Genomic DNA, 18570 nt, shown 5'->3' on the forward strand with positions numbered 1-18570 from the left:
TTACCCAGGAACCCCTCCCATCACTTCCTAGAAAAGCAGCATGAATGGCATGGGATACTGGCAAAGTCCCAGGTCATAGAGGTCAACTCTACAAATTGGACTAAATGGGTGATTTTGAGCTCCACCCAACCCTGTCTAGTAGTTCAAGTTCAAGATCTTCATCCAGTGAGAAACCAGGGCACCAGTATTCCATGTTACAGCCTGGGAGAACTGAAGGGGTTAAGGTACCTGGATGGGTTTGCATGGCACCCTGCCCTTCTGGATCAGTACTGCACCACCAGAGATATTCTACTCTAATGGATCAAAAACATCTAGTACTGACTGTGAAACATAAAATATAGAATTCTGTGTTCTCTCATCCCCAAACAGGGATGCAATGGAAAAAAAGAAACGACAGGAGTTCTTTACAGCAGTATCACCCAAAGTGTTGATAGTGCCATGAGCTAAGTTCAGAAAGTAAAAACAGGTATAATGAATGGACAGAGTAATTCTGTATCTGTCAAGTTAATCATAAAAAATAGGGGTTTTGAGGGTGCCTGGGTGGCTCAGTCAGTTAAGTGTCCCAACTTCGGCTCAGGTCATGATCGCACGGTTCGTGAATTCGAGCCCTGCATCGGGCTCTGGGCTGACAGCTCAGAGCCTGGAGCCCACTTCAGATTCTGTGTCTCCCTCTCTCTCTGCTCCTCCCCTACTCGTGCTCTGTCTCTCAAAAATAAATAAACATGAAAAAAATAGGGGTTTGTGTGCTTACGTATCTTTGGAGTTTTTAACTCTATTTTGCTAATAATTCTTTTTTATTGTATTTTATAAAAATATCAGTCTGCCACAGATTGAAAATAAAAATAAAACTGGTCCTTCTCTACAGACTTCGAAAGTAATTGGCAACAACAAAACAGTTAAATGAAATTGAGCTGGTTTTCTTGAACGTGTGAATAGCTGCTCAAGCTCACTTCTAACGAGAGAGACGCAAACTAAAAATATACTAAGACTCCATTTTTCCCCTGACTGGCAAGGATCAAAAGGTTTCTGGATAGCACGCTGCTTGGGCAAGGCTGTGTGTAACGAGAGTCGCACATATTGCTGGTGGAGGGCAATTTGGCAGAATCCGTCAAAGTTACAAATGCAAATCCATTTCTGAGAAGTAAGCCGACAGCTATATTTCCACACATGTAAAATGATATATGGACATAAGGATATACGTTCCCTATAGCCTTGTTTGTAAAAACCAAAGGGTGGAAAACTACCTTTATGCCCATTAGTGCTTAAGTGAATCCAATACATTCAAGCAACTGAATACTCTGTAGCCATTAAAAAAGAATGAGGATGCTCTTCACTTACTACTAACACAGACCCACCTTCAAGGCATAAAAGCAAGGGGCAGATCAGGATAGATCAGTATATGCCGGAGGTACTACCTGTGTTTTTAAAAACTATGAGAGAAATATAGAGGCGCCTGGGTGGCTCAGTCGGTTGACCGCCCAACTCTTGATTTCGGCTCAGGTCATGAACTCCAGGTCGTGGGGCTGAGCCCCGCATCAGCTCCGCGCTTAGCACAGTCAGTCCCCTTGGGATTCTCTCTCTTCCTCTCTGTCCCTCCCCTGCCCCTTCTCTCTTTCTCTGAATAAACATTTTTTAAAAAACAAAAATACTCTCTCTCTCTGACCCTCCCCCGTTCATGCTCTGTCTCTGTCTCAAAAATAAATAAAAGTAAAAAAATAAAAAAATAAAAAAAAAAAGGGGGGGGGGCCTGGGTCACTCATGCGGTTAAGCGTCCGACTTCAGCTCGGGTCATGATCTCACGGTCCGTGAGTTTGAGCCTCGTGTCGGGCTTTGGGCTGACAGCTCAGAGCCTGGAGCCTGCTTCAGATTCTGTGTCTCCCTCTCTCTCTGACCCTCCCCCATCCATGCTCTGTCTCTCTCGGTCTCAAAAACAAATAAACATTGAAAAAAATTTTTTAAATAAAAATAAAAACTATGAGAGAAATATAAACATATTTGTTTGTATATGCATAGGATACGTCTGAATGGAAGCAGAAGAAACTGAAAATATTAATCAGGCCAGTTATAACAACTGGGTGCTGGCTATATTTTCAAGATATATCCTTTTGTACAATTTGAAATTTCTACCATAGGAACTCATATTACCTTTTTAAAAACTTTAAAAAATTTTTTTTTTTTTAAAAAGAAACTGAGCTCAGTTACTTACGTATTTCTCAGGTAGGAACACCTAACTGCAGATGCCAGGTAGTACAAGAGGGTATGTGAGACGCTTATTAGGTGATGAAAAGTCTTTGACTAGATGACGTGCTCTCATTATCAGGAAAGGGAAAAACATTGTATCCTGACCGATGATTACAAAAGCTTTGCCTGCACTGTGCCTCCCCAGGACCTTTCAGTGGGAAATCACAGCTTCTTCCTCCTTTTGTCCCCTCCCGGCTTTCCCCACAAGTCCAGTCTCTGACTGGAAGCCGTGCTAGATTGCAGTGTGCAAACCCAAAGAGGTCTAAGTCACCTGCCCGTGTTAGGAAAGCTACAAAGTGGCAGGATCAAGACTGGAACCTGAGACCTCAGATCCCAAGGCAGTCTCCACTCCATCCTTTGGACTGCAGTGCTAGTGGGAAAAACAGGGGCACTAGAAGGCAATAGTAGTAAAATGGTCAGGTTCTGGGCTAAGCACCAGACATTAATGAGTCCATTTCAGCCCCACAATACCACAGGGAGGGATGTTCTCTTGCCACCGACATTACAGGTGACAAGCAGGGTCTCTGAAAGGGGAGCATTGGCAACTCTCACACTCAACCAACAACAGTGTGGAAACCCCAACCAGATCTCCTCCACTTGTTAACCTGCCCCTCAAGGAAGCTCGCCAACCTGTAACCTACAAACCACTGTAACAGTATTCCTCCAGAGGCGCCTGGCTGGCTCAGTCGGTAGGGCATGGGACTCTTGATCTTGGGGTCATAAGTTGGAGACCCACATTGGGCATGGCGATTACTTAAAAAACAAACAAACAACAACAACAAAACCACAAGTGTTCCTCCAATAGTCGGTTATTTGAACCACCATAAAGAACCTCTTATCTGAGCCAATGCCTCCCAAACTAGGAACCATGAATCCCAGTGGGAGGTTAGATAATCTTAGGTGGCACAACTATGAACACTTTTAACTCTAGCAATTATGCATTTTTTATTGAGGTATAATCGACATACAGCATTAAATTAGTTTCAGGTGTACAACATAATGATCTGATATTTGTATCTATAGCGATTATGTTTCTGATATGCATTACAAAAGCATATAACTAGCTCACCAAACCCATTACTTCACAGATGTCTTAGCACAGAATGAGACCAAATTAAAAGAAGTTGGACAGATTTAAGGAAAACTACTACTAAATTCAAGTGGTTCAAAGATACAGTGAAGGGGTGCCCAGGTGGCTCAATTGGTAAGCGTCTGTCTTCAGCTCTGGTCATGATCTTGCAGTTCGTGAGTTCAAGCCCCGCGTCGGGCTCTGTGCTGACAGCTCAGAGCCTGGAGCCTGCTTTGGATTCTGTTTCTCCCTCTCTCTCTGCCCCTCCCCACCGGCTCTCTCGCTCTCTCTTTCTCTCTCAAAAATAAACAAACATTAAAAAAAAAAAAGATACAGTGAAGACTGGGAATAAAAACAAAAAAAAACTGCAGCATACAATACACACTAGTTCTGAATGTCCCTTTTATTTTATTTGTATTTGCCCTCCTCTCTCTACACCACACTGCCTCTTCTCAGGTGGATGAGGCAGTATCCCCAATAAATAAAGCACCCTGAAATGTTGAATTTAAATGACAGTGTCCTTCGGTGGCTTAACCTTGGGTTGACCACAAGGCCTGGTTTGCCCTGAATAGCTTTGATTACACCTACAGTAAATCAATTAATGCCTAATAGCTATTTAGAGCATCCCCCTCTCACTGTAAGAAGTGTCTGAGTTGGGGAAATAAACTAGAGAGCCTCCCTACTGTCCTATCACCTGCTACAGTGCAGAGATGAGCGGGAGAGAGTTCTGGGCCTCTCTCTAGTCCCGTTCCTCCCCCTACCACCAACCAGTGAAGAGGGAACCCCACATCCCAGCACCGCAGTCAGAACCACACAAGGTGAATTTTGCCTCTGCTCTTTGCCTGACCTCCTTCCCCCAACTCCACTCCTCCCAAAATGCCCACTAAACGTAGACAGCAGGTCAAAAGAGAGCAGAATTCCATCAAACCAGTGATTCTCAGATGTCAGTGTGCTATCCTTTGTGGTTTTCAGTGTATCTATAAACTACCTGAACTTATTAGCTGCTTTCCCTAAAGCCGTTCAACTTCTTTTAACAACAGCTTTGTGCTTTGGGTAACCTGAGGGAAAACATTAATTCCCTAAAAGAACGAGAATAATTACGAAAAGTAGAATGTGTGAGGGCATCGCAGTTCACAAAATGCTTCCACAGGCAGCAAGATCGTCTTTGATTCTTCCCCAGAATGCTGTGAGAAAGGTACTTTATCACCTGCCTTTTTGTGTTATCAGGAGATGAGGAGACAGGCTTTGAAATTTACCAAGCAGGATTCCAAATCCCAAACTCCTCCACTTTGGGAAAAAAAAAAAATTTTTTTTCCTTTTTTTTCCCTGGGGACTTGCTGTTCTACGTGTGCTTCCCAAACCAGGACAATCTGGCCACGCTAGAAATGCAAAATCTAGGCCCACCAGAGGCCTCCTGAATCAGAATCTGCATTTTAACAAGCTCACCAGGGAATTCCGGTGGACGACGGAATCCGAGATCCGAGGAGCACTACCTCCCTCCTAGGCAATTCTCCCATTCTCCCAGGCTCCAGCTCTTCATTCGATCAGCCAGGAATCACTGGTTGAGCCTCTGGCACGTATGTGCCAGGCACCGCGCTGAATGCCGGTGAAGAAGATAACCTTGAGGAGCCGCCAATCTAACACCCTGGTGTCTAAGCTTGGGATGTTCCTCAGAATCAGCTGTGGCACTTAAAAAACTCGCAGGTGATTAAAACCCACCGCAGACCTACCTACACCTCTGGACAGTCACAAACTCTGAGACTAGGGCCCCAGAAGCTACACATCCAAAAAGCTCCATTTCATGCAACCACCTTGAGGAGCAATCTGGCGACACCTAGTAAAGCCCCAGGTGGGCACACTCGGAGAGCAGCACTTTCCTTTCGAGGCCTACATCCTGGAGAAATGAAGGCACGTGCGCAAAGAAGACAGGCGTGAGCACGTTCACGGCAGCACTGTTTCCAGAGAAATACACCGCCTTTCCAAAAGAACTTCCGAAAGCAACTGGGTAAACAGGAAAACTCTGTAAGTCCAGCCTCGCTGTCGTTCCCACCGGAAGAGACCCCAGACGCCAAAGCCAATTTCAATGAAACGAAGCATGAACCACATAACTTGAACTGGGAGGCCTGGCCCGCCCGACGACGTATCACGAATTTACTCTCAACACTCAATGTATCTTCTCCCTTCTAGTCTGTAGTCTTGTCGCTGCAAGTCTTCAGCCCCTTTCTATCACTCCGTCAACCTGTATCTTCCATTCCACCCCCACCGTTCTCAACTTGTTCTCTGGTCTCCCCACTTTCCCCCTGCATCCTCCCTTTCCCTATTTTCAGACAAAACCAATGCAATCCTGACTTTCAAGCCCTGGAAAACTGCCCCGGAGTCGCTGGATGAAAAACAACCCAGCACAATAAACACACGAAAAGATGTCCAGCCTCATTAGTAAACAGGAAAGTGCACATTTTAAACCACAGAGATCCCACTTCAGACTGGCAAAACATCAAGTCTGACAATGTCGGGCGTCTGAAAGCACGTGCGGCCGCTGGCGCTCCCCAGCGCTGCTGGTTGGAATGCAAATCGGCACGACTGCTTTGGAGAGCAACCAGGCAATATATTAAGAGTTGAAGATGCCCATTTCCTTTGACCCAGCAATCTCTCTTCTACGTATATGCCACAGAGAAACTTCAAACATATGCACAGGGAGACAAGTTCAAAATGTCATGACAAACACAGAAAAGTGTAAAGCCAAGTGCTTATCAACAATAAAGTGAGTATATTGTAGCATACGCATGGAGAGCAGTTAATAACCTAGAATCACGTAGACTTTAATGGATGAATCTCGAAATCAGAGTTTATTTTTTTTTTAATGTTTATTTATTTTTGAGAGAAAGAGCACGAGTTAGGGAAGGGCAGAGAGAGAGGGAGACACAGAATCTGAAGCAGGCTCCAGGCTCTGCTCTGTCAGCACGGAGCCCGACACGGGGCTTGAACTCACAAACCGCGAGATCACGACCTGAGCAGAACTCGGACGCTTAACCGACTGAGCCACCCAGGCGCCCCTCGAAATCAGTGTTTAAAACAAAAGCAATCTCACTATCAGGGAGCATGTTTAAAACATGAGGAAGTGACTCTACATGTGGTTGATGAACATACACGTATCTAGTAAAAGTATACAAACGGGATAAACACCAAATGCAGAATAGCGATCACCATCTGGAGGAGGGGGGAGTGAGATGAGGAAGGGTTCGCCTGTATTTATATTTTATTTCTTCACTGGGTGGTGGATGGAAACACACGGGCATTCACTCTAGTATTCTCCGTATTTTTCTGTGTGCCTGAAATTTACCACCCAGGTAAGCACCCAGAAGAAGAGTCCCAAGTCTGAACAACTTTAAAGCATTTTCAGGCTCTGCAAGCGGCATGAAAACTGGACGGGCGGGAGAAGAATGGACCGACAGGTGAAACGTGAAGCTTTGGGAACCAACAAGGTTTTCATCCACACGCTCTTAAAAATATCCAGCACAAATAACCACACTTAAAACTGTAGTAACATCTCATGTAGAGGACTTATGACATACCCAAAATTCTTGGCAACAATCTCCGAACACAAACATTCCAAAAGCCTTTAATGCCAGGTTTGATTGTTGATACAGAATTTATTTGTCTCAAAAAAGTATCTGCTTGTTCATGTTGGAGTGGCTTTTTCTCTTAAAAGATCAGCAAGGCCTTTCAAACCCTTAGATTAGCATTGGTTTCACCACAATTGCAATTTAATCTGCATTAAAATATTTGGTCCAGAGCACTAACTAGACTAAAATACACCAAACTCTTCCAGTCTGTTTGCTTTGGGCTAGCTCCATGAGAAGGCTAGAGATAAAACCACCCAGAGACACCTTTTGATGATACCACAGAATTGAACACGATTATAAAGCCTGAAGTCATTCAAACAAATAAGCTGGGGAAAAAGGAAACATGTGACTATAGATTTCTCTTAATTGCTAAGAGAATCAAAATCGAAAAATACTTTCAATTACAACCCCAAATACCCAAATTCCACATTAGTTAAAAAATAAATAGGTTTGGAGGCGGCTGGGTGGCTTAGTCAGTTAGGCAGCTGGGTGGCTTAGTCAGTTATACGACCGACTCTTGACTTCGGCTCAGGTCATGATCTCGAGTTTGCGGGTTCAGGCCCCACATTGGGCTCTTTGCTGATAGCGCAGAGCCTGCTTGGGATTCTCTCTCTCTCTCCCCCTCTCCCTGCCCCTCTCCCACTCATGCTCTCTCTCTCAAAATAAACATTAAAAGAAAAAAACAGGTTTTATTCTGTGGGTGAACTGGAACACAAAGTTGATATCTAGAAAATAATATTATAATCTATAACACTAACTAAATATTGGCATTCAAGTTTGTTTTCATATAGGAATCCAAGAAAAAACAGAGAAAAATCTATAGGCCTAATTGTCAGGTCCTGATCCAACACAAACATCTACATACTAGACCAAGAGGCCAGAAGATGAGAATTTTTTTTAAACCTCAGCCCATCCCACCCCACCCCACCCCACCCCAGGCTGCAATTTCTAAACTCTGACCACTATCGGAGTAGACCCTCACACATGACTTTAAAGACCCCTAGCTGATACATTAAACTGAGTCTCCAATTCTCTTTGGGAAGGGGAAACAACAGTAACAGTACTAGAGGAAGAGATAAGTTATGTCTTCTCCCATATTATAAGATGTACATACTTTTTGAATAGTTTAAAAAATTTTTTCCAACTAGTCTCAAAATACTGCCTCAGGCAATTGACCTAGCAAGATAAAATGATCCCTATAAAATTCTCTAGCTCTGTTCCAAATTGCTACTCAATTTACTTTCCCTTCATAACAAGGTGACTTCATTTATTTAAGACAATTCAAATACGGCACTCACTATGGTATCCAATAATATCCTGGGACTGTTCAATGAATACAAAAATGCTAATACGTGGTAAATTCCACACAGTTTTAAATAAACTGGTTCGGTCCTCAAATGGTTGCTAACCAATTAGGAGATGGAGATTTTTTATAAAGACTCTAAGAAATACCATTCACTAAGAAGCTTTGGACAACCCCAAAAAGTGTATGAGTTTTAAAAGGTGAGAAAGACTAAGGTCCCAAGAAATACGACAACTTGTCCAAAGGCACCCTTAGACTCATGCCTAAAAAAAGAGACAGCCATGGAACAGATGCCAGGTCTAAGCTACGCTACTATAAAATAAAAAATAACCCAACTTTGGTCAAATGCAAATTACGTTAAAGAAACATCCTGCTGTGTTCATCAGCCTTTTCTTTGTATTGCTTCTGAGATTCTGTTCAACGTTCATCTGTGCAGATACCACACCGTACGCAAATTGTTTCATCTTTACCAATGTTATGCCCACAAAATACGAAATTGCTGAGCTCTGTGGGGATAGGGACTCCCCTCATTCATGAAGCACCAACACATAGTTTATGCCAACCCAAACATAGCAGGTCCTCAACAAATGGCTGCTTATGCGAACGAAACTGTAGTCTATTTGACACACAGCATTTTCTCTATGGTACATCTTAGAGCGCTCCCAACAAATGAAGATTCAATGATTCAGACCAATTTGCATCGGTAAAGTCCCATTTCTAGAGGGCACATTTGGTTTCTCCTAACAAATGCTTCCTCTTTAGAAAATTTCTCAAGCTCTTCAAACTGAAAACAGGAAAAAAAAAAAAAAAAACCCACACCAAACCTTTTCATTCGTAGAGCCATAAAAATACACAGGAAGTTAAATCCATTGATCTGGATAAAAATCAGAGGATTATCAATGAGGGACATTTCCTCATGCTTGGCAGCAGCTAGTACATTTTAAAAATTACAACACACCAGCCAAACAAGCTTTACTCTCTCTGAACCAGATGCGCAGTGTGGTGAACCTGACACAAGCAAGCTGATCAAGAATCACTACGGCAGGAGTTCACATGGAAGTAAAATGAAAACAAATAGGAACTAGCATGAAACTTCCAAGAGACAATAAAATTTCAGCGGGCAAGGACACAGGCAGAGGGGTGTGGATATTCTCCAAAACGCCCGTATCTAAAACCGGCATGAGAAGTGCGGGGGAAAGAGAAGGTGATCATTTCTCAATCACATAAAGGATTTGCTCCAAGTTTAGTTTCTGCTCTGTTGGGTCCTTTCTTGTCTGGTAGAGGAAACAAATCTACTTTTCAGTGCTAGGTTTTGGTTTGTTCAAGTCTTACCTGGATAGATGGTATCTTTTAACACCCTTTCTAGACACATCAGCCTGTTTAAAATATGCCAAACGACCTGCTTAAAAAAAAAAAAAAAATGAAGCTGCCACTTGCTCTTACTACAACTACTCAAACCAGCGAGGACCTACCCACGTTCGGAGTGGAAAAGACCAGTCAGAGCCCCAGAGAGAAGCTAAATAGTGAAGAGAGATTCAGACAACACCTACCTGGAAACAATTCATAATCGTGAAGAATTTAAAGGGGGATCCGGTGCAAAGGTACGTGCGGCCAGGTGAAAAGACAGCAGTCGCCTCATCAGCAAGCCTTTTCGCGTGGGAAGGAAGGCTGGGAGGGACAGGGGTGATCTGAGCAGCCTTTTACAAGGGGCGGGGTAAAGGACTCCCATCCCAGCCTTCCCATACAGTCTCTCGGCTTGGTTTGCATAAATGATCCTGGGGCTCGTTTACAGCAGTGGCTGCTTCCACCAGGTCCAAGAACGCATCATCTTCATTGGTCTTTTAAACCATTGGAAGGTGCCATAATAGCGAAAAAGAGCTTAATAATAGCAGCTGCCCCTCACTGAGGACTTGCCAGGTACCAGGCCGTGTAGTGCAGGAGCTCATTTAATACAACGCCTGATGAGGTAGGAGCCACTGTCATCCCCTTTTGCTAGATAAGGAAGACAGCAACTCGTTCAAGGACAAAAAGCGGGCACATGTTAGAGCCAGGACGTGCACTCGCTCAAGACAGTGTCTAAACAGGAGCGGAAAAATCCTTTTTTTAGGAATTACCGGATCCTCATTTCACCCGGGTGATGATGCTAATAAAATAACCCTGATGCCTTTGCACTTACGGTGTCGACTCTCCAGACACAGTACTGGCCTGCACCTCTCACGTCCTCCCTGCAGTCCGCCTCCCTGAGTTTTACTGGAAACTGATTGTGACATTCCACCCAGGTGTGCCAAGAAGCCCCAGCAGCACGGAGGGGCGGGGGGAGGGAGGAAAGCTGGAGGCTGGCTTCCTCTTGGGACATGTAAGCTCTCAAGTTCCCAGCCTACTTCAATACAGAGAGGTGTCACCACATCCAAGCAGGAGAGGAACGCCACCAAGGGCTGGGACCATGCCTCACTGCCCTGTAAGCCCGAGGCCACACAGCAAGCACGGGAGAGTATTAGAGCTGCTCTGGTTTCACAGTTCCCCTCAGGAGCTGGTCTTCGCAGAGAGAGAAACCGAGAAGAAAGGCATCACCTTTCACTGCACCAAGCAACGTTAATGCCACTCGACAGGAAGGAGCAGGAGACCCATCTCTGCGTGGAGAAGTAAGGAAAAGGGAGGAACTGGAACGGCTCCAGGGGCCACCCACCACATCTAACTGGTCCTGCGCCAATACCTTTGCAGCTATCACTCTGGGAAGCCCCAGCCTTTGCTCTGCTGGCCAAGGCAGCAGCGACGTCCAACGGTGCTGAAAACCGAAGCCAGGGCCAGTGGGTCCTGATTCCACCCCTGAGCTAACAACCCAGGGCTCCGTAATGCTCCTTGAACATGTGTTAATCTTGTAGGAGAATGTGGGACAGAAGATTTAAAAAGCTGTGTGACGGGGGCAGGGTAGCCAGATCACCTTACCCCAAGGCTTCTCAATCAAGCCTTCTCAGATTCCTTTTGGGGGCCTGTATTATTAGCTTCAAGGGAGGTTCTCCCCCAACTGGCATTAAAAGAACACATGTTCCAGCTTGGGGGGGGGTGGGGGGGAGACGCTTTGATGGAAGGGAAGGGGACCCTGGAGAATGAAAGCAAAGCACAGTCTCTCACCCTGCACAGGAGGGCAATGCCTTATGCCAGGGGTCAAGCTGAGGCTTTGCAAAGCTCTAACAAGTGGGGGGTGCCAGCAGGACACACCCTGGGCACCCAAAGGGCTGGAGGCTGTTCCCACAGAAACTGAAAAGGTAGGGAGAGCCAAGGGAGAAACCCAAATTAAAGTGAGCACCACATCATGGACCCAGCCCCACCAGAGCCCAATGGCGTCCCCTTGCTGCCCTGCGCCCCTGCTCACCAGCCTCTACTGGGTCTGGCAGTGCATCTGGCAGGATGACCCTGGAGACCTCCTCCAGGCCCAAAGACCGCCCCACCCTCTGGGCCTCCACGCGTTACCGCCAATAACCTTGACCCTCCTTCACAGGTGGGGAAATTGAGGCATCCACCACAAATTACCGTGCTTTCCCAACCAGGTAGAAGTTCACTTCTGCACCTACAATTCTGCACTTCTTTACAGCTTTATTGCATTTCAAATTTCTCCAGATACAACCGGCTGCCTTTGCAAAGTGAATTTTAAATACAGTTGAAGGAGTGAACTCAAAATGAGGTGAGGGCGGTCAGGGAGAGACCGGCAGGGCTTTATCTACCGCAAGGGCAGGATGGGTGCCTCCGATCCCCGGCATATCCCCCCAACCCCCAACCCCCCCCCCAGACGCCTCCACCGCAGCCCGAGGGCGGAGGCACGGCGGCGCGGCCGGGCACCCGCGGGCGAGCTCCCGGGTCCCCGGGCTGGGAGGGGGGCGGGGGATCGGGCCCCTCCCCAGCGGCCGCCCCGGGGGCTGCGGCCCGCCCGCCGAGAGCAGGGGCCGGGAACTTCTGGCCGCGCCGCACGGACCCCGGCGCGCCCCCCCCCGCCCCCGCCCCCACCCCGGCGCCCCGCGGGTGTGCGGCTCGGGCTTCCCTTTCTTCGCCTCGTCGCGCCTCGGGCGCGACCCCCGAGGCGGCGCTGGCCGCCACTCACCATATTACAGATGGAGGCGATGTTTCGGACAGTCATTAGTCTAAAGGTTGCAGCGATCCCGCACCGCCATCTTTATAAGGTGAAAACAGGACTGTCCATGGTGGAGCGCTCGCGGGGAGGCCGGGCGGCGGGGCGGCGGCGGCTGCGGGGAGGCGGCCTGGGGTCCGGCTAGCAGTTTGGCTGGGAGAGGGAGGCCGGGAGGGAGGAGGAGGAGGAGGAGGAGGGGGAGGAGGAGGAGGAGGCGGGGAGGGCGGGGAAGGCGGGGAGGCGGGAGGGAGAGCGGAGGGGCGGGGAGTGGCGGAGCGAGGGAGCCTGGGCCGCGGCCGGCGGCGCGGGGAGGAGGGGCGGCCCGAGCGCGCCGCGTGCAGCCCGCGCTCCGAGCGCTCCCGCCGCGCGCCCGGCACCGGCCCCCGCCGCGCCCGCGCCGCTCCCCCGCCCGCCCGCGCCCCCGGCCACCCGGCCCGGCCTTTCTCGTGGCCTCTTTATTTCCTGCTTCCCCCTCTCTGGGCTGGAGCGCACGGCCAGGCCCTGGCTCGCGTGGCTGCAGCAACCACACCGCGCGGGTCCCCCGGACTGACTCCGGCGCAGGGGCGGCCGTCCGGGGCCCGCGGGGAACCGGGGGCCGCCTTGGGCGCTGGGCGCCTGGAGGGGCCGCGCCTCCAGCGGTCCGAGGGCCGGGGAGGCGGGGGCTGCCTAGAGGGCCGGCGGGGACCCGGGGCCGTTTCCCGTCTTCGCTTTTTCCTTCCTGCCGCTCGTCCCCCCCCCCCGCCCCCCCCAACAGCCCCGGGTTTTTCATTTGGGGCGAGTGGAGAAAGCCAGGGGCAGGGGTGACCACGTCCAACTGTTGGTTTCTCCCCATGGTTCCAGCCAGATGGCACCGGCGGGGACCCAAGAAGTAAATGGGGTCAGGTCATGGGGTTGTTGGAAAGCCCTGGCCGGCAGCGGGCCGGCCGCCTGGTAAAAGGCGCCGGGAGGGGACAAGAATCTGGGGCTGGGCGGAGGCCAGCCACGGCGCGCTCGGGCAATTTGTGACATTAGCAGGTACAAAAGAGAAGTCTGGGTTCTGGCTGAGGACTAGAGACTGCCCAAGGAGCGATTTGAATACGGATAGAATGGGAACCAAACTTTTACGCATCTTCAGGAAACACAGACCTCTCGGGCACGCAGCCTCTTTAGGCTTTGGTGAGGGTGCTGCCTCGTTTCCGGCATAAAAGGTCGTGGCTTGTGGCTCAAAATGCGGATCTACACCGCTTAGCCGATTTGTTCGCCTATAGTGGGGGAGCCGCTTTCCGAAGGAGTGAAACAATTCTACAAAGTTGCAGTTCAGTGCTTTCAACAGAGAAGTTACAGAAGTGGAACCCGTGATAATTCTGAAACCGATGTATTTAATGACAGATCGAATTAGAAACGAATACAACTGAAGGTAGCTTTTTACTAACCAAGGCTGACATACTGGCAAAATATCATGCCTCCAAACCTCCATTATTTCCGTAGTGTTACGCTGCCCGGGATGAGAGCATTGAGGGCTGGGATCTCGAGGACCTGAGGTGGAAATAGAACACGGACAACTGCTGCCTGAAGTTCTGTGGGATCCTGTTGGCTCTGTTTAGTTCTTTTTTTTTTTTCTTTTAAGTTTATTTATTTATTTATTTATTTTGAGAGAAAAAGAGGGAGAGACAGAATCCCAAGCAGGTTCCAGGCTGTCAGGGCAGAGCCGGACATTGGGGTTGGATTCAGAAGTGGTGACATCATGACCTGAGCTGAGATGAAGTCAGATGCTTAACCAGCTGAGCCACCCAGGCGCCCCCCCCCCACGCTCTGTATATTTCAATGGATTTAAGGAATAATATTCCTGCTTATGTTAAGTCGTCCAGGCAGCATCTTGTTTCCAAACGGATCCTGATGATGGCAATAGCCGACCATGACGTCGTACCATCGTCAGCCATGATCTTCTATGCAGTCATGGCCGTCAGTCACCACCATAGCTATCAGATGATGATTATTGCCTCTTGCAGGTGGGTAAAATAAGACTCAGAGGGTCAAGTATCCTACCGCCATGGTGTCACCCACGCGTTACAAATGAAGCAGGTCTGAAAAGCTGGCAGAGCACCATGGGAGAGAAGAGGACCACAAGACACCCAATATGGCCAGTTGGGTAAAAGGCCCAAAGAGGTTTGAAGGCTTGGAGGAAGTCACAAAATAAGTGCAAGAAGCAGACTTGAGGCTAAAACTCAGGCCTCAGGACTCAATTTCACAGACATTCCATTCTAAAGGCATTAATCCAAAGCCTTAAATGATATGGAAATTTTATACCATACTAGAGGCATTATTTCTGCCAACATCGGCACAGTGGATTGCAAAGGCCAGAGGACTGAAAACACCAATGACATAATGAGAATTGAACATCATCCGGTTACTGAGTGCTATATCAGCAAGTTCCAAGGATCTTTTGCATGCCTTTTAACAGCCTATAGCCTAAAACTGAAGTGTTCGATACAAACACCCAGATTGAAACTCAGGCAGTGAATTACATACACAACAGATCAATGAACACCGCAGATCTTGTCAAACTCATGAATAATTAAATGTATTTTTATACTGCCACAAGGTTAGTGTTCACAGGTCTAAATTGGAAAAGGCATCAGTTGAAGAAGAATCCTAACCTCAGCGTCACTCATCGAGGAGACATTTGGAGGTGATAGAGGTAAAGTCATAAAAATGTTGACAAATTAATGAGAGAAATTTGAGGAAAAGCATTTCACATATAGGCCAGCCAATATGAAGGTATGGAGTTAAAACAGGAGAGTGGGCAAATGGAAGGATGGGATACAGGCTAGTCCTAAACAGTCTAAGTAAATTTGAGGGAGGCAGTCACTCCAGATCGTATGGCCCTGCTCCACAAAGTGTGGTCCATAAACCAATAACACTAGTCTCACCTGGGAGGCTGTTAGAAAGAAGTGTAGACTCTAAGTTCCCATCCCAGACCTACTAAATGAGACTCTTCATATAAAGTGCGAGGAGATGGGGCACCTGGGTGACTCAGTCAGTTAAGTGTCCAACTTCTGCTCAAGTCATGATCTCCCGGTTGGTGAGTTCGAGCCCCGCGATAGGCTCTGTGCTGACAGCTCGGAGCATGCAACCTGCTTCAGATTCTGTGTCTCCCTCTCTCTCAAAAATAAATAAACATTAAAAAAAAATTTTTTTTTTTTTAAATAAATGAAGTGTGAGGAGCACTGCTCCAGCCAATCACTTGTGGTGCCATTCCCAGTGTTTACCTGTCCAGCTTCTAGATTCTACTTCGGGAAACTTTCTCATTTTCAGAACCTAAGGTTCAAGTGTGGCTGCCCCTGCCCTCTGGTTCCAGAGGAAAGCACATGATCCAGGGCTGGCCAATGAGAGCACCTCATGGCCCAGCCACAGTGATTGGTTCAACAAGGAGAATGTAATATATGCGGAGCCAATGAGAGTCTACCCGGGCCTTTGGAAAAATAAGTACTCCCCTTCCTGAGTTTGCTGAACTGATAGGATAAAGTCTAGAGCTTCCATATTTCCATGCCTGAGACTGAAGCCAACGTAGAAAAATGGAACTGAGGAATGTAAGAGAGATCCTAACAACATCTTTATCTACCTGCTGCTAGATCTATAATCTGGACTATTCAGGAACTTAGGCTAGTAAAGCCATTGCTTTCTTTGGCCAGTTTAAATTGAGTGTCTGCTATTCGCAAGACACTCTTGCGAAAAGAGTCGCAAGACACTTTTAGGAAAGAATCCTAAAAACCAGTGTCTTCCTGTCCCCCAAATTAATTAGGTTCGATCTGAATTCATGTTTCCTTTTCTTCCCTGCCCTACAAACTAAACCAATATTTCAAGGTCTTCCTTCAGATCTGCCTCCTCCATGAGGCCTTCCCGATCCCTTCCTCCCACCCACTACCACTACCAATGAACCACACTATATCCAGGTGGTTCCATAGTCTCTCCTCCGTTGTGACCAGTTTCATGTCTTTTCCTCTCCCACTTCCCCCTTTTTGCTTGGTTAACACTACTGAGCCCTCAGGGGTGCCTGGGCAACTCACTCAGTTGAGCCTCCCACTCTTGATTTTGGCTCAGGTCATGATCCCAGGTCCATGGGATGGAGCCCCAAATGGGGCTCCGCCACTGAGCTTGGAGCCTGCTTGGAATTCTCTCTCCCTCTCCCCCTCTATCCCCTCTCGTGCTCTCTCACTCTCTTTATCTAAAAATAAAATTTAAAAATTTTAAAAAACAACCACTACTCAGCCTTCAGATAAGCCAAGAAAAATTGAGATGCCCTGTTACATGTCCTTATAGCACCATCCATCTTCCCTTCGTGGACCTCATATTTGTAAATATGTCTTTGCTGTATAGCACACAGCATGGAGGCAGTAGAATGGGTGGCTAAAAAAATGACCCCTTGGGGCACCTGGGTGGCTCAGTCGGCTAAGCGGCCAACTTCGGCTCAGGTCATGATCTCGCAGTCCGTGAGTTCGAGCCCCGCATCGGGCTCTGTGCTGACAGCTCAGAGCCTGGAACCTGTTCCAGATTCTGTGTCTCCCTCTCTCTGACCCTCCCCCGTTCATGCTTTGTCTCTCTCTGTCTCAAAAATAAATAAACGTTAAAAAAAAAAATGACCCCTGAATCCAGACTGCCTGGACATTGTATGGCATTGGCTGTATGACATTGGGTAAGTTTCTTCACCTCTCTTTGCCGCAATTTCTGTCTCTATAAAATGAAGGTGGTAAGAGTACCCCTCATAGACTGTGACTGCATTAATTTATGTAGACTACTAAAAATATGCCTGGCACATACTCACCACCGTATAGAATAGCTGCTATTATTGCACATGTGATTATTTGATTGATGTCCAATTCCCAGTCCTTATCAGACACAAAGAGACTGAGAGACAGACCTGTTTTCATTCACCGTTTACACCCAAAGAAAGACACAATGCCTTATCCATAGGGAGAGTCAAGAGAGTGAATATTAAATTTTGGGGCGATTGCCTCTCTCTAAGTGGTCTGGAAGCTCCTGGAGGGGAGGAGGCTCGTCTGCAAGTTTGTAAAACTCTCATCCGGCCTCAGGCACTGTGCCTGGTGCTTTCTTTCCTTTCTTTTTTTCCTCATTGCCAAATAGGTTATTGCAGCTCATTTGCTATGCAAATGCTAGTAAACATTTGGCTGTCCACGGGGAAAATATTTTGCTGCCTGTAGAGTTTGCAACCAAAGTGGTTTCTGTGGATTATATTTCAGTTCTGTGAGGAACTTTATGGCAGCCTTTTTCCTTTTTCACCATGTATCAGACACCTGTTTACTAAACACATACCTTGTGCCAGAGGCTTTGTGAGCCACTGGTGATCCTAGGATAAAAGAAGCCAGTCACAGTGTTTGCACTGTTTGATTTCTAATGCAGTGTTCATTGGCACTGTTTATGGATGTCTTTGCTACTTTTTGCATGCAATTAGTATAACATAAGGACACGCTAACTTTGGAGTGAAGATCAATTTAGAGTTCCTACAAGAGGGAAAGTGCATCAAAGATCATGAGTGTATCTATGGGTGGTTAAGATTCCCTAAGCCTTTGGAACAACTGGCTTATTTTGAAGTGCCAAATGAAAACTCCACGGATGGATTTTTAAACTAGGTTGGAACATGATTAGATTGCTATTTGCTTATACATTTTGATTGACTGAAAGAAAGCTGGCTACCATCTGGAGAAAGGGTCGAAGGAGAGCAAAAGCTCTCTCTTTGTGAGGCTATTTAGAAATTTGTGGCAAGGGGCACCTGGGTGGCTCAGTTGGTTAAGCATCTGACTCTTGATTTTGGCTCAGGTCATGATCTCAGGGTTCATGAGACCAAGCCCAGCATTGGGCTCTGTGCCGACAGCCCACAGCCTACTTGGGTCTCTCTCTCCCTCTCTCTCTTTGCCCCTCCCCTGCTCATGTGCGCTCTCTCTCTCTTTCTCTCTCTCAAAATAAATAAACTTTAAAAGAAAGATAGAAAGAAAAGAAATCTGTGGCAAGAAAGTTGTTGGTAGCCTGAGTCCACGTAAGTAGCAGCAGTGGAAAAACAGAAAAGTGGACAGATTGCAGATGCTTTTGGGAGGTAGTCGGCTGAATTTGGTGATGGACTGGAATGAGAGATGAGAATGAGTCAAAGATGGGTCCCAAGTTTCCGACCAGGATAAATAAGAATTTCTTTTCTTTTTTTTTTTTTTTAACGGTAGGG

General features: G+C 47.3%; 1 protein-coding gene across 2 annotated transcripts in view; it reads right to left on the reverse strand.

Annotated features, from left to right (window-relative positions):
• The window catches only part of USP46 (ubiquitin specific peptidase 46), a 62150-nt gene extending 49603 nt beyond the window's left edge, over positions 1-12547 (reverse strand). Inside the window, exons 1-2 of one of the 2 annotated variants that reach the window (XM_047091029.1) lie at positions 12333-12547; positions 9787-9904 (exon numbers count right to left, since the gene is read on the reverse strand). In XM_047091029.1, the coding sequence (XP_046946985.1) occupies positions 9787-9801 (15 nt within the window). In that variant the 5' untranslated portion in view covers positions 9802-9904; positions 12333-12547. The remainder of the gene's footprint in view (positions 1-9786; positions 9905-12332) is intronic. The other variant, XM_047091028.1, reaches the window with a different exon arrangement.
• Between the last annotated feature and the right edge of the window lie 6023 nt (positions 12548-18570).

The sequence above is a fragment of the Lynx rufus genome, unplaced genomic scaffold (assembly GCF_022079265.1).
Source record: "Lynx rufus isolate CCGP_SWC_20201006 ecotype Redwood Valley unplaced genomic scaffold, mLynRuf1.p SCAF_3, whole genome shotgun sequence".
Lineage (NCBI taxonomy): Eukaryota > Metazoa > Chordata > Mammalia > Carnivora > Felidae > Lynx > Lynx rufus.